Source organism: Bufo gargarizans, chromosome 2 (assembly GCF_014858855.1).
Source record: "Bufo gargarizans isolate SCDJY-AF-19 chromosome 2, ASM1485885v1, whole genome shotgun sequence".
NCBI classification, from domain to species: Eukaryota; Metazoa; Chordata; class Amphibia; order Anura; family Bufonidae; genus Bufo; species Bufo gargarizans.
In genome coordinates this window covers 344,641,358-344,660,021 of record NC_058081.1, presented here as the reverse complement: position 1 = coordinate 344,660,021, position 18,664 = coordinate 344,641,358, and the positions used below count along the sequence as shown (strand labels likewise).

Here is an 18,664-nt window from a genome sequence, read left to right as displayed (position 1 = left end):
TGGCCCCCATATCAGACCTCAGATCTGGCCCCCATATCAGACCTCAGATCTGGCCCCCATATCAGACCTCAGATCTGGCCCCCATATCAGACCTCAGATCAGACCCCTATATCCGATTCTCAGACCCCCCTATGAGATCCTCACATCCCCATATCAGATACTCAGACCCATTATTAGTTCCTCAGACCCATTATTAGATCCTCAGACCCCCATATCATATCTTAAGACCTCAGATCAGATCCTCAGACCCCCATATCAGATTCTCAGACCCCCATATCAGACCTCAGATCAGACCCAAAATAAATAAATAAACTTACCTTTCGTGCTCTGCCACCCCTCCGCAGGTCAGGTGTTCTCTCCTTTAGTCCTTGCTTGCTGTTCTTCTCCAGGCATGGTCATAGTGCGTGCCTACGGCCTGACGCTGTATGCAGTCAGGACAATGCAGTGTTGACCTGAAGAAGACGGAGGAGGGCGAGTACAGCACTTGCAGACCTTCACATCCCCCGACTCCTGCATACTAGTGAGCACTTCAATAATGGAAGATAGGACCATGTGGACCCCCCTGGCTTTGGTGCCCAGTCGCAATTGCGACCGCTGTGACCCATATAGCTTTGCCACTGCCCTCCCAGTCATCTCTATGATCAGTAAAGGGAGGAGAAATATCCTGGAGAAGTGAGTAACTAAGAACCCCCAGGTATGCAACATTAACCCATCCACTGCCCTAGACGACTGGATACACTGAAATTAATCCCAGAGCTGTATTAGACCACAGAGATACTGGGATAATGTCCCTCACTATTCTATACCAACAGGCATACTGACAAACCCCCATTCCTTGCCCTAGACCACCAGAAACCTGACATTAAGGCAGTGTATGGGTTAGACTACCAACAATCCATACATCAACCCCTCACTGTCCAAGGTGATGAAATATGCCAATATTAAGCCTTTTACTTCCCTAGACCTCCATCATTGGCATTAACCTTTTGACTGTCCTAGATTACCAGAGATGCTGACACTAACACTTTAGCGGGCATAGACATTAGTTTCCTCACTGCCCTAGATCACTAGGGATGTAAACAGTAATCTTTACTGCACTAGACCTGGATGTTGTTTAATTTGAATAGATGTTAGATGGCCCTGTATCTGCCTTCTTTATAGCTAAATACTAAGGTCCTGTACACTAAAGGGAAAAGTGCTCAAGTCCCAAACTGCTCCACTGACTAGCTATAATGGCTTAGATAAAACAGCTGAACGTTATAAGTGGGCTCTAAAATTGAAGCCTTGCGGAGAATCTCTGTTACACTTTTTGATGAGGGCCAATGAGACTTTTGCTAATGCTTTAGTGTAAAGGTATGGCAGAACTCACTGCATAGATTGATGTGCTGTCTGTGTTACATTTACCATATTTAGAATATGCTACCTTTACTGCATTTCTTTGCCTTTTACGATGACTGCTAGAGGAGGCATATGTTTTATTTCATGCTGTTCTAATTTAGGTGGATAACTCTTTCCATGCTGTTCCAATAGAAGGAACTGTGCAGTGCTCTGTGAGTGGTTAGTGGTAGCTCCATGGATTGGCAGTACAACAGATCTATTACAGCAGTCAGTAGGTAAAACATGGACAATGAGACACAGAGATGAAACCACACAAAAGCCGAGTTGTACAGGAATGAGTCCAAACCAGGAGGACGATACAGTACCAAATTAAGAGACAGAGTTAAAATAGACAAGCCGAGATCAGAACCAGACTGGAGACACAGTGGCAAAAACACGAGGCAGAGAGTGTTCAAAAGCAAGCCAAGGTCAATACTATGAGCAATCCAAATGCACAGGCAGAACGGGAGCACAGCTAGGGAGTCACAGAATATCACTGGTACTGGTATAAGACCAGGAAGGGGTTTAAATAGGGCACTGGGTTCCAGGATCAGAACTTGATAGGTCATGACTTAGCACTCCATTAGTCAGAACACAGAATAGATCAGCTGAGCAATCAGCCCACTTCTAGTCTCCTTCAGCACGCACCGGCTGCCATCTGTGTTGGTAACATTTAATTCAGGTATTGTGCCCTCAAACTGTTAACCATCAAATATTGAGCCACCCTGAAGTACCAGTTGTTAACCACCAAGCATTGAGCATTATTGTAGCATTTTATGTAACTATTAGGCCCCTTTCACACGGGCGAGTATTCCGCGCGGATGCGATGCGTGAGTTGATCGCATTGCACCCGCACTGAATCCCGACCCATTCATTTCTATGGGGCTGGTCACATGAGTGGTGATTTTCACGCATCACTTATGCGTTGTGTGAAAATCGCAGCATGCTCTATTTTGTACGTTTTTCACGTAAGACAGGCCCCATAGAAATGAATGAGGTTGTGTGAAAATCGCAAGCATCCGCAAGCAAGTGCGGATGCGGTGCGATTTTCACACACGGTTGCTAGGAGACGATCGGGATGGAGACCCGATCATTATTATTTTCCCTTATAACATGGTTATAAGGGAAAATAATAGCATTCTGAATACAGAATGCCTAGTACAATAGGGCTGGAGGGGCTAAAAAATAAAATAAAAATTTAACTCACCTTAATCCACTTGATCGCGAAGCCTGGCATCTCTTCTGTCTGTTGTCTGTGCTGTGTGGAGGAACAGGACCTGTGGTGACGTCACTCCAGTCATCACATGATCCATCGCCATGGTAAAAGATCATGTGATGGATCATGTGATGACCGGAGTGATGTTCCCACAGGACCTGTTCCTCCACACAGCTAAGATCAAGACAGAAGGAGATGCCGGCTTCGCGATCAAGTGAACTAAGGTGAGTAAAAATGTTTTTGTTTTTTTTTAACCCCTCCAGCGCTATCGTAGTATGCATTCTGTATTCACAATGCTATTATATTCCCTTATAACCGTGTTATAAGGGAAAATAATACAATCTACAGAACACCGATCCCAAGGTTTGGGTACCAAAATGCATTATAATGTTTTGCACTCGCTCGGGAAGATCGCGCATTCCTGCAACTCACCTGCACATTTTCCCGCAACGCCCGTGTGAAAGAGGCCTAACTCATATGACATCTTTAGAGTAAAGCTTATCTGCACTTGTTCAACGCTATGTCTATATTACGTTGGTGGCCCTTGCTGTCTCACTCCTCTGGGCAGGCACCACTTTAATTATCTTGCCGCTGCTACTGCTGTTGTTCTTCTGTGGCACCAAAGTTGTGTGCCCCTGTCTTCTGCTGCAGGCTATGGCCTCTGCTTGTCTGGTGCTTCCCCCTGCTGGCCTGTATGCAGGAAACCCTGGGATACTTAAAGAGAACCTGTCATGTGGATATTTGTTTATAATCTAACTAATTATATACAATCATTAACTACTAAAAAGTGCCTTAGATGTATTCACTTACTAGTGTGACAGATGGTTACCTCATAATATACACACAAATATGTCACATGACGCATGCTAATCAGCTGATTTGAGTCCAGCGTGATGTCAGTGAGTCCAGCGTTTTTTTAATTCAGAGCTATAGCCACTCCCCTGCCTACCTTCTGCTGATTCATATGGAAAATAACTGTCAATCAGCAGCAGGTAGGCGGGGAGAGTCAGAAGCTCATAAATATTCAGGACTCATCATTATGAGCTGGAGCTTTTCAATACAAGATGTTGGCAGATTGACTGGGTCAATTAAAGAAAGTGACCCAGAATCAGTCACTTATTTATGTTACCCTTAGTTAGGACACCATAAAACTGGTGACAGGTCCCTTTTAAAGGCACCTTCCCCTAGAGAAGGGTGACTAAGCAATAGGTGTTCTAGCGTGCCAACGTACTAAACTCTTCCCAATTCCTGACTCTGACCATCTGCTGCCTGACCTGACATGCTTGATTACTGTATAGACCATTTGCTGCTTGTCCTGACCTCTGACTTGTTTCGTGGAGTGGCATAAACTCTGCCTGCCTGCACCTCATTCTGTTACTGCTATGGAAGAGTGAATCAACTTCGGATGAAACTTTCGAAGACGATTTGCATCAAATTTCGTTAGAATGCTGTACGGAGCGAGCGCTCCGTACTGTATTAGAATGTATTGGCTCCGATGAGCCGAAGTTATTACTTATTAATTAATTTCTACTGTTAAAAACCTTGTGGTACCTTAGAACCAAACACAAGTTCGGTAAAAAGTTTTTTACAGTAGAAATTAATTTCTGAAATTATTACTCGAAGTCTCGTGAGACTTCGCAAAGTAATAACTTCAGCTCATCGGAGTGCTAGCTCCGTACAGTATTCTAACAAAGTTTTATGCGAATCAACTTCGGATGTTTCATCTGACTGCCTATGAGTTTTGCCTAATCCCTTAGTGCCCCGCATCGTTTTCTTTGACCCCTGTGGGTCAGCTGTCAACCACACTAGGACTACTCTAGGAGGTAGCAGCCTGGTGGCTCCCTTATAGCGAAGTCCAGATCCCAGTATAAGGGTAAAATTGTGAATACCAGGTGACTGCCAGCTAAATATTTATACTCTCTATTCAAATATAATGGTACATACAGGGTTACCAACTTGTATTTTTATTTTTTTTCAGTATCAGGATTTAATCTTTGGGGAGCAATGATTGCAACTGGATTAGTGTGTACTTTCTACTGCACACTGGTATGACATTATTATTGATTATTTTTTTTATCAAAATTTATGTATTAAGCACAACAGTGAAAAATTAGATTATTAGATTATATAGTCTACTATGTTTATTTATAATGCTCATAAAATACTGACATATATACAATGCTTAGCATTTTATATTTTCTGAGATTGTGCTTAGGCTATATTCACATGGCAGTATTTTGAAGCTGATACGGAGCTGATTTTGAGGTGAAGCAGCTTCTGAGATCCAAGGGATTTGTTGCTGTATTCCTGTTTATAGCAGCATTGTCAGCAGCATAAAGATCTCAAAATACATACCAAAGAGCAAACAAGTGTATTAGAAGTATATTTAGACTAAATGACCTTCAAAATAGTGCTTGTCACCTCTAGAAGTTTATTTCAAATAAAAAATATGCAACCATGTGAACGCTGCGGCACATTTCTCATAGACAGCATATTAGCAGCATAGGCCACATAAAACCGGCATTTTACGAGACAAAATGAGCTGCTGATTTTGCCGTGTGAACATACTAAACATGAGCATGGACAAGAGTGGCACTGTTTCTGGGGAGAAAATGACCACATTTTTAGACATCCCTAAGCACTTTTTATGCTGAAATTATTTATTAGGGCTTTTGAATATAAGCCAGAATATCAGTCTTAGGTCTCTTTCAGACGGGCGAGATTTCTGCGCGGGTGGAATGCGTGAGGTAAGGTCTGCAATTGCGTACCTACTCAGGCGGGTTTGCCGCAATGCACCCGGGACGCATCCAGAGCCAAAATGTGACGCCCGTGTAATAGAGGGCAGATTTTGCGTTTTATAGGCAACGGAGGCCCCAGCTGCGTGAATATCGCAAGCAAGTGCGGATGTGGTGCGATCGTCTCCTAGCAACCGTGTGTGAAAATTGCACCGCATCCGCACTTGCTTGCGGATGCTTGCGATTTTCACGCAGCCCCATTCATTTCTATGGTGCCTGCGTTACGTGAAAAACACACAAAGTAGAGCATGCTGCGATTTTCACACAACGCACAAGTGATGCGTGAAAATCACCGCTCATGTGCACAGCCCCATAGAAGTAAATGGGTCCGGATTCAGTGCGGGTGCAATGCGTTCACCTCACGCATTGCACCCGCGCGGAAATCTCGCCCGTGTGAACCCAGCCTTAGGATCCCTTTATTAGTAAGAAAAGAGAGCTGTTGGAGTGAAGTAATAGTAAAAGCCTAACTATATAATTTTATTCTGTCTAGGGTGGTCTAAAGGCTGTAATCTGGACAGATGCCTTCCAGATCATCATTATGTTGGCCGGTTTTATAGCTGTCATCATCAGAGGTGTAGTAGTGCAAGGTGGAATCCAGACAATCATCAATGATTCCTACTACGGTGGGAGGCTGAACTTCTGGGAGTAAGTAATGCTTCTTTATAATAGATGTAAGTCCAGTATAGACTAAAGATACTACAGGTTGGGTAATACCAGTTATAACATACCTTAAGGCTGCTTTCACACGAACGAGTTGTATACTCACGCTCCATGTCCGGAGTGTAATAGAGCACCCGTCCTGATCTCCTAGCACTGCAGGGTCACATAGCATTATATTGATTTATGATGCTATGTAACCCTTAGGGCTCTTTCACATGAGCGGATGCCGTACGAGTAATCCGCTGCATAAAAGAGTGCCAAACCCCGCACCGGACAGCAGAGACATGAAGCAGTAACATGACTGATAATGCTCTGTGCCTCTCTCTGATCTTTTTACTACAAAATTACAGTGAGATAAAGTTGTCACCGTGATTTTGTAGTACAAAGATCACAGAGAGGCAAAGAGCATTATCAATCATGTTACTGCTCCGTGTCTCTGCTGTCCGGAACGGGGCTTGGCTGTCATTCATGCACTGGATTCCACGCACGGCATCCGCTTGTGTGAAAGAGCCCTTATACGTCTGGAATGCATTAGATCAGGGATGCCCAACCTGCGGTCCTCCAGCTGTTGCAAAACTACAACTCCCAGCATGCCTGGTCAGCCTACAGCTACTACAGCATGCTGGGAGTTGTAGTTTTGCAACAACTGGAGGGCCGCACGTTGAGCATTCCCTGTATTAGATAACACTGACATAATGCTGTCACTGTTATCAAACACATTCCAGAACTGTAAGGGCTCTTTCACACGAGCGGATGCCGTGGGGGTAATCCGCTGCGTGAAAGAGAACCAAGCTCCGTTCCGGACTCCGTGCCTCTCTGTGATCGTTTTACTACAAAATCACGGTGATAACTTTATCTCACTGTGATTTTGTAGTAAAAAGATCAGAGAGGCACAGAGCATTATCAGTCATGTTACTGCTCTGTGTCTCTGCTGGAACGGGGCTTGGTTCTCTTACACGCAGCGGATTGCCCGCACGGCTTCCGCTCGTGTGAAAGAGCCCTAAGGGTTACATAGCATCATAAATCAATATAACGCTATGTGACCCTGCAGTGCTAGAAGTTCAGGACGGGTGCTCTGTTATAATAACGCTCTGAGTCGACAGGACTTTGTTTTCTGGCTTGCATAACGGGACCCAGACGGATCCGTTATGCTTTCCCATAGACTTTTATAAGGACGGAAAGCAAATGTAATGCCTTTTTAAAGGCTTCCGTTTTGCATTCTGTCTGAGCATTCCGTTATTTTCCGTTATAACCATGTTATAAAGGAAAGCCATAACGGAATCCCTAATGTTAGTGTGAACCCACCCTAAGTCTTTATTCAAAAAAACTGAGATATTTTCTACTTTGGTGGGTTTACAGATTTTCTTGTTGTAGTTGTTTTTGTAGTTGCTAATGAAAATATACCAGAATTCTGGCTCAAATTAAGCCAAAATTACGGCACACATGCCATGCGACACATTTTCTAATACACTTTGGGCCTGATTTATCATGACTTTCTACTAGTTTCTGGCATGCAAAAACCACCATGCAAAATGCCATTAAAAAGCACCACCACATATTGCACATGCATTTTTTTTTAACACCAGACAATAAAGGAAAAACGTCTAAGAGACCTACAGCATGCTGCAATTTCAAATGAACACTACTGACCTAATAAAGCACCTCAAATGTGAAAAAATGGCACTGTATTTAATATTTTTCATAAACTTCCTTGCAACATTTCAAGCTCATGTTTTTTTTACCAAAAAAACAGCAAAAAATGCTAGCAAAAAAACACATTTATCCACATATCCTACAGAAGCAAGCTCTACATTGGTCCCTGGACAAAATACACCCATTAAATTATATGGGGCACATTTACTATAGTGTTTGTGCCTGTTTTTATGCGTAACAATGCTGTTTTAGGCTGTTTTTTTGTTTGTTTCATTTACTATTGAAAATGCGCCTGTTTTGGATGCATTAGATTTTTTAGAGTAATTCACTTTTGTGTCTTTTTTCTGACCTATTTATGTAGGTGCGCCTTATTTTGCGCCTGATTTCATCGTAAAAACAGTCTAATTTCTACTTCACTCCAGGGTTTCTTTATTTTTCTACTACCACATACTGCATCTGTTTTGAGTGGTGTGTTGCACCATAGTGTGCCTAATTTCAGCTCACTTGTGCCACATTTTCATGCACATACTAATTTACCAGCCTTAAAGGGAACCTGTCATGTGGATATTTGATTATAATCTAACTAATTATATACAATCATGAACTACTAAAAAGTGCCTTAGATGTACTCACTTACTGGTGTGACAGATGGTTACCTCATAATATACACACAAAGATGCCGCATGCTTATGAGCTGATTGGAGTCCAGCGTGATGTCATCGAGTCCAGCGTGATGTCATTGAGTGTATATTTAATTCAGAGCTATAGCCACTCCCCTGCCCACCTGCTGCTGATTCCTATGGAAACAAACTGTCATTCAGCAGCAGGTGGGCGGGGAGAGTCAGGAGCTCATGAATATTCATGACTCATCATTATCAGCTGGAGGTTTTCAATAAAAGATCTTGGCAGATTGACTGGGTCAATTAAAGAAAGTGACCCAGCATTTTAATAAGCGAATCAGTCACTTATTTATGTTGCCCTTAGTTAGGACACCTTAAAACTGGTGACAGGTTCCCTTTAAGGCTGGGTTCAGACCTGAGCGTACTGAACGTACGCTCTGTATGCGCGATTGTACGGGCGTTTGCAATCGCGCATACAGAGACAAGCGAACGCCCATTGTCGCGCGTTCCCGCTGAAGTCTATGTACGGGAACGCGCGACAAGACGCCCCAAAGAAGCTCCTGTACTTCTTGGGGCGTCGGGCGCTTTACAGCGCGATCGTACGCGCTGTAAAACGCTCAGGTGAGAACCATTCCCATAGGGAATCATTGGTTCTTGCCTGTTGAGCGTTTTACAGCGCGTAGGAACGTGCTGTAAAACGTTCAGGTCTGAACTCAGCCTAAGGCCCCATGCACACGGCCGTGTTTCACAGCCGTGTGCGGGCCGTGGAACCGCGGCCTGGATCCCTCCTGAGAGCAGGAGTGCACGGCGTCACTGGTTGCTATGTGAAACACGGCCGTGTGCATGGGGCCTTAGGCTGTATTACACTGGCCAATATTTTGGCCAATAATAAGCTAACGAGCGTTCGCATGAAAGCTCGTAATGATCATCTTGCAGTGTAATACTGCCACCGATTGCAATTCTGAATTTTAAGCATGCTTAAAAATCAGTGCCTGCTGGTGGCAGATCATGCTATCTAATAGCGATCTGCCTCCAGCAAACCACTAGACAGTATGGGGACGAGCTTTGGCATAGCGATCGTTCCTCCCCATGTAATAGCAAGTCTCCTCCGCTAGCTAGCAGGAGCTTGCCGGGAGGGAACGCTTCCCTCCCGACAATGGCTTGCTGATCTGTCTGTCTAATACAGGCTTTAGTGAATATGAACCTGTCGTAAAGATAAAGAACCACTGAAGGTCAGACTAATAACAATACATCTAGTCTAATTCATGAAGTGCTTGATAAATAGTCGGCAAAAGACTGACAGACAAAACAAATGTGCCTGTCTAACTAAAAGCCTAAAAACAGACGAGCTTGATGAATGTGCCCCTATGTGTCCATGAAAACCACTGACAGAACACGGATGGAATCCATGTTATGTCAGTGGTTTTCACTGGCTATTGGTAAGAGATGCTCTGGAAATCCCCTTTTCAGCTTAGCAGTGGAATATGTATGAGACACGGAGGACAAAAAACAAACCAAAAAAGGACCATTCATGGACACTGACCCCCCATAACACATGCGCGTGCCCATCCATTGAATTTTTCACATAGGTAAAGTGCTGCCACACATAGAGGGGAATTTATCTCAGTTTTGTTGAACAGGGCATTCTGTTTGTTAAATTTACTGCATCTTTAACAGTTTTATCTAGAAATGCCATTACAGTTTTTTACATTGTCCCCCTACTAGAGTAAGTAGGGGTCATTTATTAAAAACTGACATTTCCCATTCCAGTTTTAGAAGAAAAAAAAACATGCTGGAGCACGATCTGATCAATTTATTAAGCAGCGCACACCTGTTAATAAATGTGTTGCATCTTTAGGAAGCCTGCACACAAGTGCTGGCGAATGCACATGAGATCAGCACAAATTTCCGTATGGATTTATGTGCGTTTCTGCAATATATCTGCCCCAAAATCCATAATTTCTAATTGTGGATTTTGGTCCGGATATTTGGTTTTGCAGCAGATCTCACCCTTTATTGGAAAATCAGGAAATTTGAAAATCCGTACAGCAGGTCAATTTCCATTAAAAATAATAAAAAAAATGCACATGATATTTGTGTAATCTCATACACTTTGCTGGAAATGTACTATGCTGCGGTTTTTCCATACGGGAATCCACTTGGAAAAACTGCAAGTATTCTGCAACGTGTGCAGGTGGCCTTAGAAGCTGGAGTAGATTTCTGGTGTAATGTGCACACATGTTGTTAGGTTGTTAGAATTTCACTGCAGAGGTCCAACCTGCAAACCATCTCCTCCAACCCATGCTCTGCCCATGTTTTTGGGGAGAGTTTTAAGAGAGTTGGAAAAAGCTAAAAAGTCACAGTGATAAATCTAGACTAGAGTAAATCTAAGTACCGCAGGTAGCCATGCCCACTTTCCTAACAACTTTCCAAAACTGAGTGTAAAAATGGGAAATGTCTAAAACTTTGCTGCAATTAAGCCCAAGATGTCACAAAACTGTATGGGGGTCATTTATCAAACTAGTGTAAAGTAGAGATGGCTTAGTTGTCAATAGCAACTAATCAGATTCCTCTTTTTTAATTTTCCAAAGGAGCTGTCCAAAATGAAAGGTAGAATCTGATTGGTTGCTATGGGGAACTAAGCCAGTTCTACTTTACACCAGTTTGATAAATAACCCCCTATATTTTTTGTGACTTTTTGAAGCCAGCAATCTTTAGTACAGGGTTTAATATATTCCCATCATGGTATTTTGGTGTGTTTTATTTGTCATATAAAAGTAATGTAAATGTGTGTCATGCAAATGTGTGCGGCACTCCCTTCTGCCCATGCACCACCCACTTTTTGTATCAAGTGGCTAGGGTTGTGGAAAATGTCAAAAAGTCAAAAATTTTGGTGCAAAATGGCAGTTTCACCAAAACTTTTATACTTTTTCTGGTATAGAAATTGAATGCATTCCCCTGTATCTTTCACTATAGTAATTTCTAGAATTGTGCATCTGGTAGAGCAGATCACATGTTCAGAAGACAATAAGCATACTTCAGCTCCTGTGGCCAGAACATACTTATTAAAAGAAACTTGTCACCATGAAAATGCAAAGCTTTGGCCATAAGCATGAGCAGGAGGAGCTATAGTTTTGGAGGAAATGGTTCACGAAAACTTGTCATTTATACATGTCAATTCCTGCTTATTCTGGGCTCTGAAGTGAAGGCGCCGGTCCTATCATTGATTGCTAGTCTTCCCTCAATGACTGTGTATACAGAGATAGATGTCAGTTACTGAGACGATCGTCTCCTTGACTTCAAAGCCCAGAATAAGCTGGAATTTAGATGTATAAATTACAAGTTTAACTGAATCTTTTCTCAAAAACGATATATCAATCTGCTCCATAACACGCAGCTTGCAGCTCAGACATCATTTTCAACGTGACAGGTTCCCTTTAATATCAGCATCAATGGACATCTCAGATACCAGCAGAAAGCAGTAGAACTGAAGCAGACTTTAAACTTACTTCTGAGGCTGCTAAGGAAGAGAATGTATAAGATTTTGCAACTCACTTTAATATTACTCAATCCTTTATGTGTTCTTTTCTGTTTTTCACAGCTTTGATCCACATCCACTTCGGAGGCACACATTTTGGACAATTGTAATTGGTGGAACTTTTTTGTGGACTGGAGTTTATGGGGTTAATCAGACTCAAGTGCAAAGATACATTGCTTGTAAGAGCAAATTTCAAGCAAAATTGTGAGTTATTTTTATCTTTAGTTTCCAGGTGGACTTTAGTTCCCAGATTATGCACATGCACATAAGGGGACTATTTAGAGATGAACAAATAGATTCTAAACAAATTGGATTAGCTACGAATGTCACAAAAACTGTCCGCCAAACAAATCTGAAGTTTTTCTTATTTTCAGTGCCATTTTACTGTCAATATTGGAGGGGGATACCATGAGGGAGAAAGAAGTTGGAGGATCATGTGACACTGGGATGAAGTGGGGGGGAGGGAGGGCTTGCCCTGATTGGCTCAGAGGCTGACAGACAGCCTAATCAGCCACTCTGGGCCAGAATTCATGAAGGTCATTTGCTGAGAACATCACAGAACAAATTCTGTGTTCAGCTTCTGACCCGGAAGGGTGTCTTGTGGCAGTGTCTGACAAAAAGCAATTGCAGACACAAGCCAGTAATCTAGCTGTACTAAGGACACTATAGGGAAAGAATAGGGACATATAATTGGGTAGATATTAGGGAATTTGATCAGGGAAAGCTTTACTTGAAGGAGTGAGGGACTAGTCACCCAGTTGTGTATTTAATACAGTTGTTGCACGGTATTGCAAGATAACTTTTACTTATAGAAAAAAACATTGCACAGCAATTAAGCCATTATTATAGCCGTGTTATTAAATGCATTGCATATTATTACAAGAAACGTTCAGTTATAGCAAAAACATTTTACGGCAATAACGCCATTATTTTTCCTGTGTTATTAAATGCATTGCATATTACTGCAAGATAATGGGTAGTTGCAGCAAAAGCATTACTGCAATCAAAACATTTCTATATGTTATTGAACATATAGTTCAAACATATTTTACGGCAAACATTACATTTTTATTATAATAATAATTTAAAAAATTATATAGCGCCACCATATTCCGCAGCACTTTACAAATTCATAGGATTCATGTACGAAACAAAAGTAACTGGCTAATATACAACTGAAACACTAGGAGTCAGTCAGGGCCCTGCTCGCAAGAGCTTAAAATCTATGAGGAATTGGGGGGTGACACATAACGTAGTTGATTGTGATAAGTAGGATTTGAGCCATTATTGAACTGACACGAGTGGTGCCGGCTGATCTGCTTCAGGTTTGGGACTACTAGAGGATCGAGTTTAGGCCATAGGAGTTGGTTGGGAAAAGGTTTAGTCTGGGAAAAGTAATTTTAAGTAGCTTGATAAGCCTGCCTGAAAATATGTGTTTTTAAAGCACGTTTGAAGGTGGAGAAGTTGTGAATTGACCTATTATTAGCGTAGCTAAAGGCTCATGGGCCCTGATGCAAGAGTTCAGCTGGGGCCTCCTTCTCTCAGTGCTTTGTGGCCAGGGACAGGGAAGCACATAGCCTTCATGCTGCCTAAAGCAAAAATTGAAACGGCACCCCCCCCCATGTCAAATTCTTGACCTAACCCCTTCCCTCCAGCCAGAGGTGTAACTTGACCAGCATGCACTTTCTATAATACTGGGTCTTTGGGGCCCCCTCAGGCTCCTGGGCCCGGTAGCGACTGCTACCTCTGCACCCCCTTTAACTGCACCCCTACTTATTAGTAATGCATTGCGGTAGTCAAGACGAGTATTAATCAAGGCAACAACAAGAGTTTTTGCCGTTTCCACCTTAAGAAAAGGGCGGATTCTGGTTATATTCTTGAGGTGCAGACGACAAGAGCGTGTGAGTGATTGAATATGGGGAACAAAGGAAAGATCAGAGTCAAATATGACCCCAAGACAGCGGGGATGTTGCACAGGAGTTATGATAGTGCTGCAGACCGAAATTGAAATATCAAGTTAAGGTGAGTTAGTAGATGGGGAAAGACAAAAAGTTCAGTTTTTGAGACTTTCAATTTTAGATACAGAGAGGACATGTTGTTAGAGACAGCTGCCAGACAATTACTGGTGTTTGGGAGTAAAGCAAGCGTGATGTCAGGGGGTGAAGTGTATAGTTGGGTGTCATCAGCATAGAGATGGTATTGAAAGCCAAATCTACTGATAGTCTGTCCGATGGGGGTTGTATATAGGGAGAAGAGTAGAGAACCTAGTACTGAGCCCTGAGGAACGCCGACATCAAGAGGAAGAGGAAAAGAAGAGCCAGCGAATGATACACTAAAAGAGCGGCCAGAGAGATAGGAAGAGAACCAAGAGAGAGCAGTGTCCTTAAGGCCAATTGAGTGGAGCATGGCGAGGAGGAGTTTATGGTCTACAGTATCAAATGCTGCAGAGAGATCCAGCAGAATCAGTAGCGAATAGTCATCATTTCTTTTTGCTGTTAGACACTTTAGTAAGGGCAGTTTCTGTAGAGTGAAGAGAGCGAAAGGCAGATTGTAAGGGGTCAAGAAGAGAGTTTGCAAAGAGATAGCTTATTAAGCGAGAGTAGACAAGACGTGCAAGAAGTTTAGAGATGAAGGAGAGGTTAGAAACAGGTCTGGAGTTAGCAGCACAGGTCGGGTCAGGTGACAGGTGAGTGATGACAGCCAGGGAGAGGGACTGGAGGAGGTGTGATGGAATAGGATTACTGCTATAGGTTGTAAGTCGAGAAGAAGGGAGAAGCCTGGAGACTTTTTCCTTTGATATAGGGTCAAAAGAAGAGAGAGAGCATGTGGAGGAATGGGAGGGAGGAGAATTGAATTTTTTTGGGGACTGGGAGATTATTTCCTGCCAGATACTGCCAATCTTGTCTCTGAAGTAAGTGGCCATGCCATCAGCGCAGAGGTCAGTGACAGGTTCTGGAACTTTAAGGCTTAGAAGGGAATGAAAAGCGTCAGAGTCGTTTTGGGTTATTTGAAAGTCGGGAGATGAGAGAGGTGAAGTACTTTTGTTTGGCAATGTTGATAGCCAAATTATATGTTTTGAGCATAAATTTATAATGGAGGAAGTCTGCTGATATTCACGATTTTCTCCATAAGCGTTCTGCACACCTGGAGCAGTGTTGTAGAAAACGTTTTTCAGGTGTGTGCCAGGGTTGGCGTGTTCTGTGTCGAGAGGGTCAGATTGATATTGGAGCAATATAGTCATGTTAGTGAACGGATTACTGCATCAGAACATGTAGTTTAAAGTTACCGTATTTCAGCGCAAATATTGCATTGTTATACCTGTGTTAATGAACGCATAGCTCAAAGACATTTTACGGCAAACCTTTCATTGTTATACCCCTGTTATTGAACACATTACTGCAACAGACTCCGTAGTTCACACCTTTACAGCAAAATTTGCATTATTACAAAAGTAAATTCTCTATACCAGTGTGCAGTGTATTTGTAGAAGGGGATGGACATTTAACTTTCTTTAAAATACAGAAAAAAATAATACCATTTAATAATCTGTAGACTTTCCATTTATAAGCCTCATGTCTGGAAAACAGATGACTGCAAAACAAAAGATCCAGGCCTCGTCATCTAAAAGTCAGAATATGGGTAGTAGCAGCAGTAGCAGCACCAGCCATTCGGCCAGTAGTACTGGTGGTAGTAGTAGCCTACATTTCTCTCTAGCTTTCCGTAGGCACCACATTATTATTAAAGACTAGTGATGAGCGGCATAGGCAATATTATAATTCGAGATATTTAGCAAATTTTGGGCTCAATATTCACCATAATTTAGCAAATTCGAGAATTCGTGATCTCCAGTCATTATTTACTTGATTGCGAAAATCGGCAATGTAATACATTCGCATTAAAATTCATGATTAGAATATTCGCGATCAACACTAAGGGGTTGGCAACTTTCCTACTGGTTGCTAGGGATGTTGCTAAGTGCTGATATTTGCTATAAATTCACGATAAATTCACAATTAGAATATTCATGATCAACACTATTCGCGAATACGAATATATAGCACTATATTCTAAATATTCGGGAATTCTCAAAGTGGCGATATTTGCGATTAAAATTCGCAATTAAAATATTCGCTCTCAACACTATTGAAGACAAAGAGGATGAAATTGTGGACTGGATGGCTTACTCCTCTTCTCAGTCACAGCAGGATGATGTGGATGTCACTTCAGAAGCTTTGACCATGCCTTGCAGCCAAAGGTCACAGCTTTCCTAACACATACATTGGCACCTCAGCTCTATTGTAGTACATAAAGTGGCATCACCTAATCCATTGGGAAAATAGAACTGACTACCAGCTAGCACAATAAGAGTTTCCTCCTTCTCCCAGTCTACTTTGCAGCGTCCATATGCAGCGCAGTGTCCTCATCATCATCATCAGTTACTTCTTCTGTTCAGTACCACTTAGTGGATTCTGCTCCATTTGAGGATCTGATGGAGTGCACTCTGGCTCATTGAAAGATACCTAGCTGCCATTTTTTTCTCCAAAAAAACACCCTGACTTGCATTGTCACATGACGGTAAACGTGGGCTGCTCCTTGCAATTCTCTCTGTGCAAAAAGGTGCCTGCCACCGTGAACACTTGGAGCAGCTGTTACGGACTTTTAAGGCCTACTAAGTCAATAGTTTTTTTGCAGCAAGGCAGCACTTCAGCAAAAGACCAGGTCCTATTGACACCTCCATGTTTGTGTCAGTCTGGTTCCCTCTCCAGCCACTTATCCGCTTCCTCCACTTCCTCCTCCATGGACATCCTCAAGTCCTCAACAGAAGCAGGGCAGGATGTTGCTCCCATTCCCCCTCCCTCCTATCATATGTGCAAAATAAAGCGTTTCCAATGTGGTGCTAGAGCTGATCTGCCTGGGGGAGAGTAGCCACAACCCATCAATTGCTAAAATGCAGTAAACATCCTGCTGCCTGCCTCCCCACCAACTCCGACTGTGCAAGGTGGTCAGCAACAATGGCTGAAACATTGTGGCCATGCTGGAGTTGCAGCAATAGAGCAGTCTGCCATTGCCCCACTTGATCCGTGATGTTCCAACTTGCTGGAATTGCGCCGTGCTTATGCTACCTCGTCTGTATGAGAAGCATAAAGTGGTGAATGATTTTATCATGCACCAGACCACCTCAGCAGGGACCAAGTGTTGTTTCAAGATCAGGCAGTGGGAGCTCATCAGAGATGCCTGTTGCGTACTCAGACCCTTTGAAATAGCCAGCAGATTTGTCAGTATAGACAACTACAGCATCATTTATGTCATCCCCATGATATTTATATGAATGCAGATGCGAACAAGTGAGGGCAGAATAACAGATTATGCATCTTACTAACTACCCTGTAGCTGTTGGGGACCCACACAGAAAAAAGTCCCATGGAAAAGGAACTGGAGGAATAGGATGAGGAGCTGCCACTGAAGATGGAGGTGCAGGAGGAGTCGCTTGTGCAGGAGGATAAGGCTGATGATAATGATGATAGAACTGGGTCCACTCATATGCTGGTGAGAATGGCAAGCTGTCTGATTGCTTGCTTATGCAATGACAGGCGCATCCTTACCATCAAGTATTCTGATGATTACTTAATAGCTATGCTTTTAGACCCTCTCTATCAGAGCAAAATGGGGGAATGTTTTGCTGTTGCCAAAGGGAAGGGCAAATTACTTTATTACTACGATACACTGGCATGTTTCATTCTAGATGTCCGGGACAATTTTAGACATTCCTCATGTTGATATTCTTGACATTTTAGTCACATATAAATCTAACATTGTTGGCATCATGTTAAAAGAGTAGTATGATGTTTTTAATCAAATTTTAAGCATACCCCATGGTCCCCATTGCTATTTTGTAAATTATCCTAATCTCTTTCTTATTTGAATCTTCTAGGGCTCTTTACATGAATCTGATAGGATTATGGGCAATTCTTGCTTGTGCTGTGCTGTCAGGCCTTATTCTTTTCTCAATATATAAGGACTGTGACCCATGGACCTCAGATCGTGTATCTGCTCCTGACCAGGTATTTCCTAATCCTGTGGTAATGGGGTTTTCAACTGGCTTCTTAACAGACTATGGATAATCCTGCTTGATAATATGTATGTGAAGAGGTGTGGAGGGATGCCAGATACACAGAAAAGTTGTGTAATGAAAATGGTTTCAACACCAGGGGTAGACTGACCATAGAGCCTACAGGGAAATTTCCCAGTGGGATGATTCCCATGGGGCTGCCCAATTCTTCCTCATGGCTGCCAGCTGGGTACATAACAAATTGATGCTAGGAGCATCAGGTACTTATGCCCCTGGCCAGCGTCCGCAGGTGCCCTCCTGAATTCAACTTTATCGCCATCCTCAGGATGGTGATACAGTTGAATACTGCAGCAAGGGCAGCAGTATTATGTGTTGCTATGTGACTCTCATGGTGGGTAGGATACAAGATACAATAAACACACAGAAAACCTCAAAACAAGCGTCTAGGCCAGAAGCTGGGGATAAAGGCCACCTCCTGACAATTCCATACCAGCTCTCCCTGGACTTCTGTGCCCACGTTCAGACTCAAAAGGTGGGAATCAACGTGCCCCCGTGCCTAAGGCTGAAGATTCCCTAAAGTCCCTGAGATTGTGGAAAGGGGGAAAGAGGAAGCCTGCTTCCTCAGTTCCTGGAGGAGCAGGTGTCTCTCTAACAGCCTAGACAGAACACAAAAGAAAAACCAAAACCAACTTATATTTTAGAGGAGCAGAAAAAGCAAGTCCACCTTTGCTCAGA

The 18,664-nt window shown here is 42.8% G+C and overlaps 1 protein-coding gene across 1 annotated transcript in view; it reads left to right on the top strand.

Annotated features, from left to right (window-relative positions):
* Nucleotides 1-18,664, top strand: part of LOC122925999 (sodium-coupled monocarboxylate transporter 1-like) — a 54,012-nt gene that overhangs the window by 7,663 nt on the left and 27,685 nt on the right. The window contains exons 4-7 of the mRNA XM_044277394.1: nucleotides 4,572-4,639; nucleotides 5,879-6,033; nucleotides 11,923-12,063; nucleotides 17,792-17,921. Of these exons, the coding sequence (XP_044133329.1) occupies nucleotides 4,572-4,639; nucleotides 5,879-6,033; nucleotides 11,923-12,063; nucleotides 17,792-17,921 (494 nt within the window). The remainder of the gene's footprint in view (nucleotides 1-4,571; nucleotides 4,640-5,878; nucleotides 6,034-11,922; nucleotides 12,064-17,791; nucleotides 17,922-18,664) is intronic.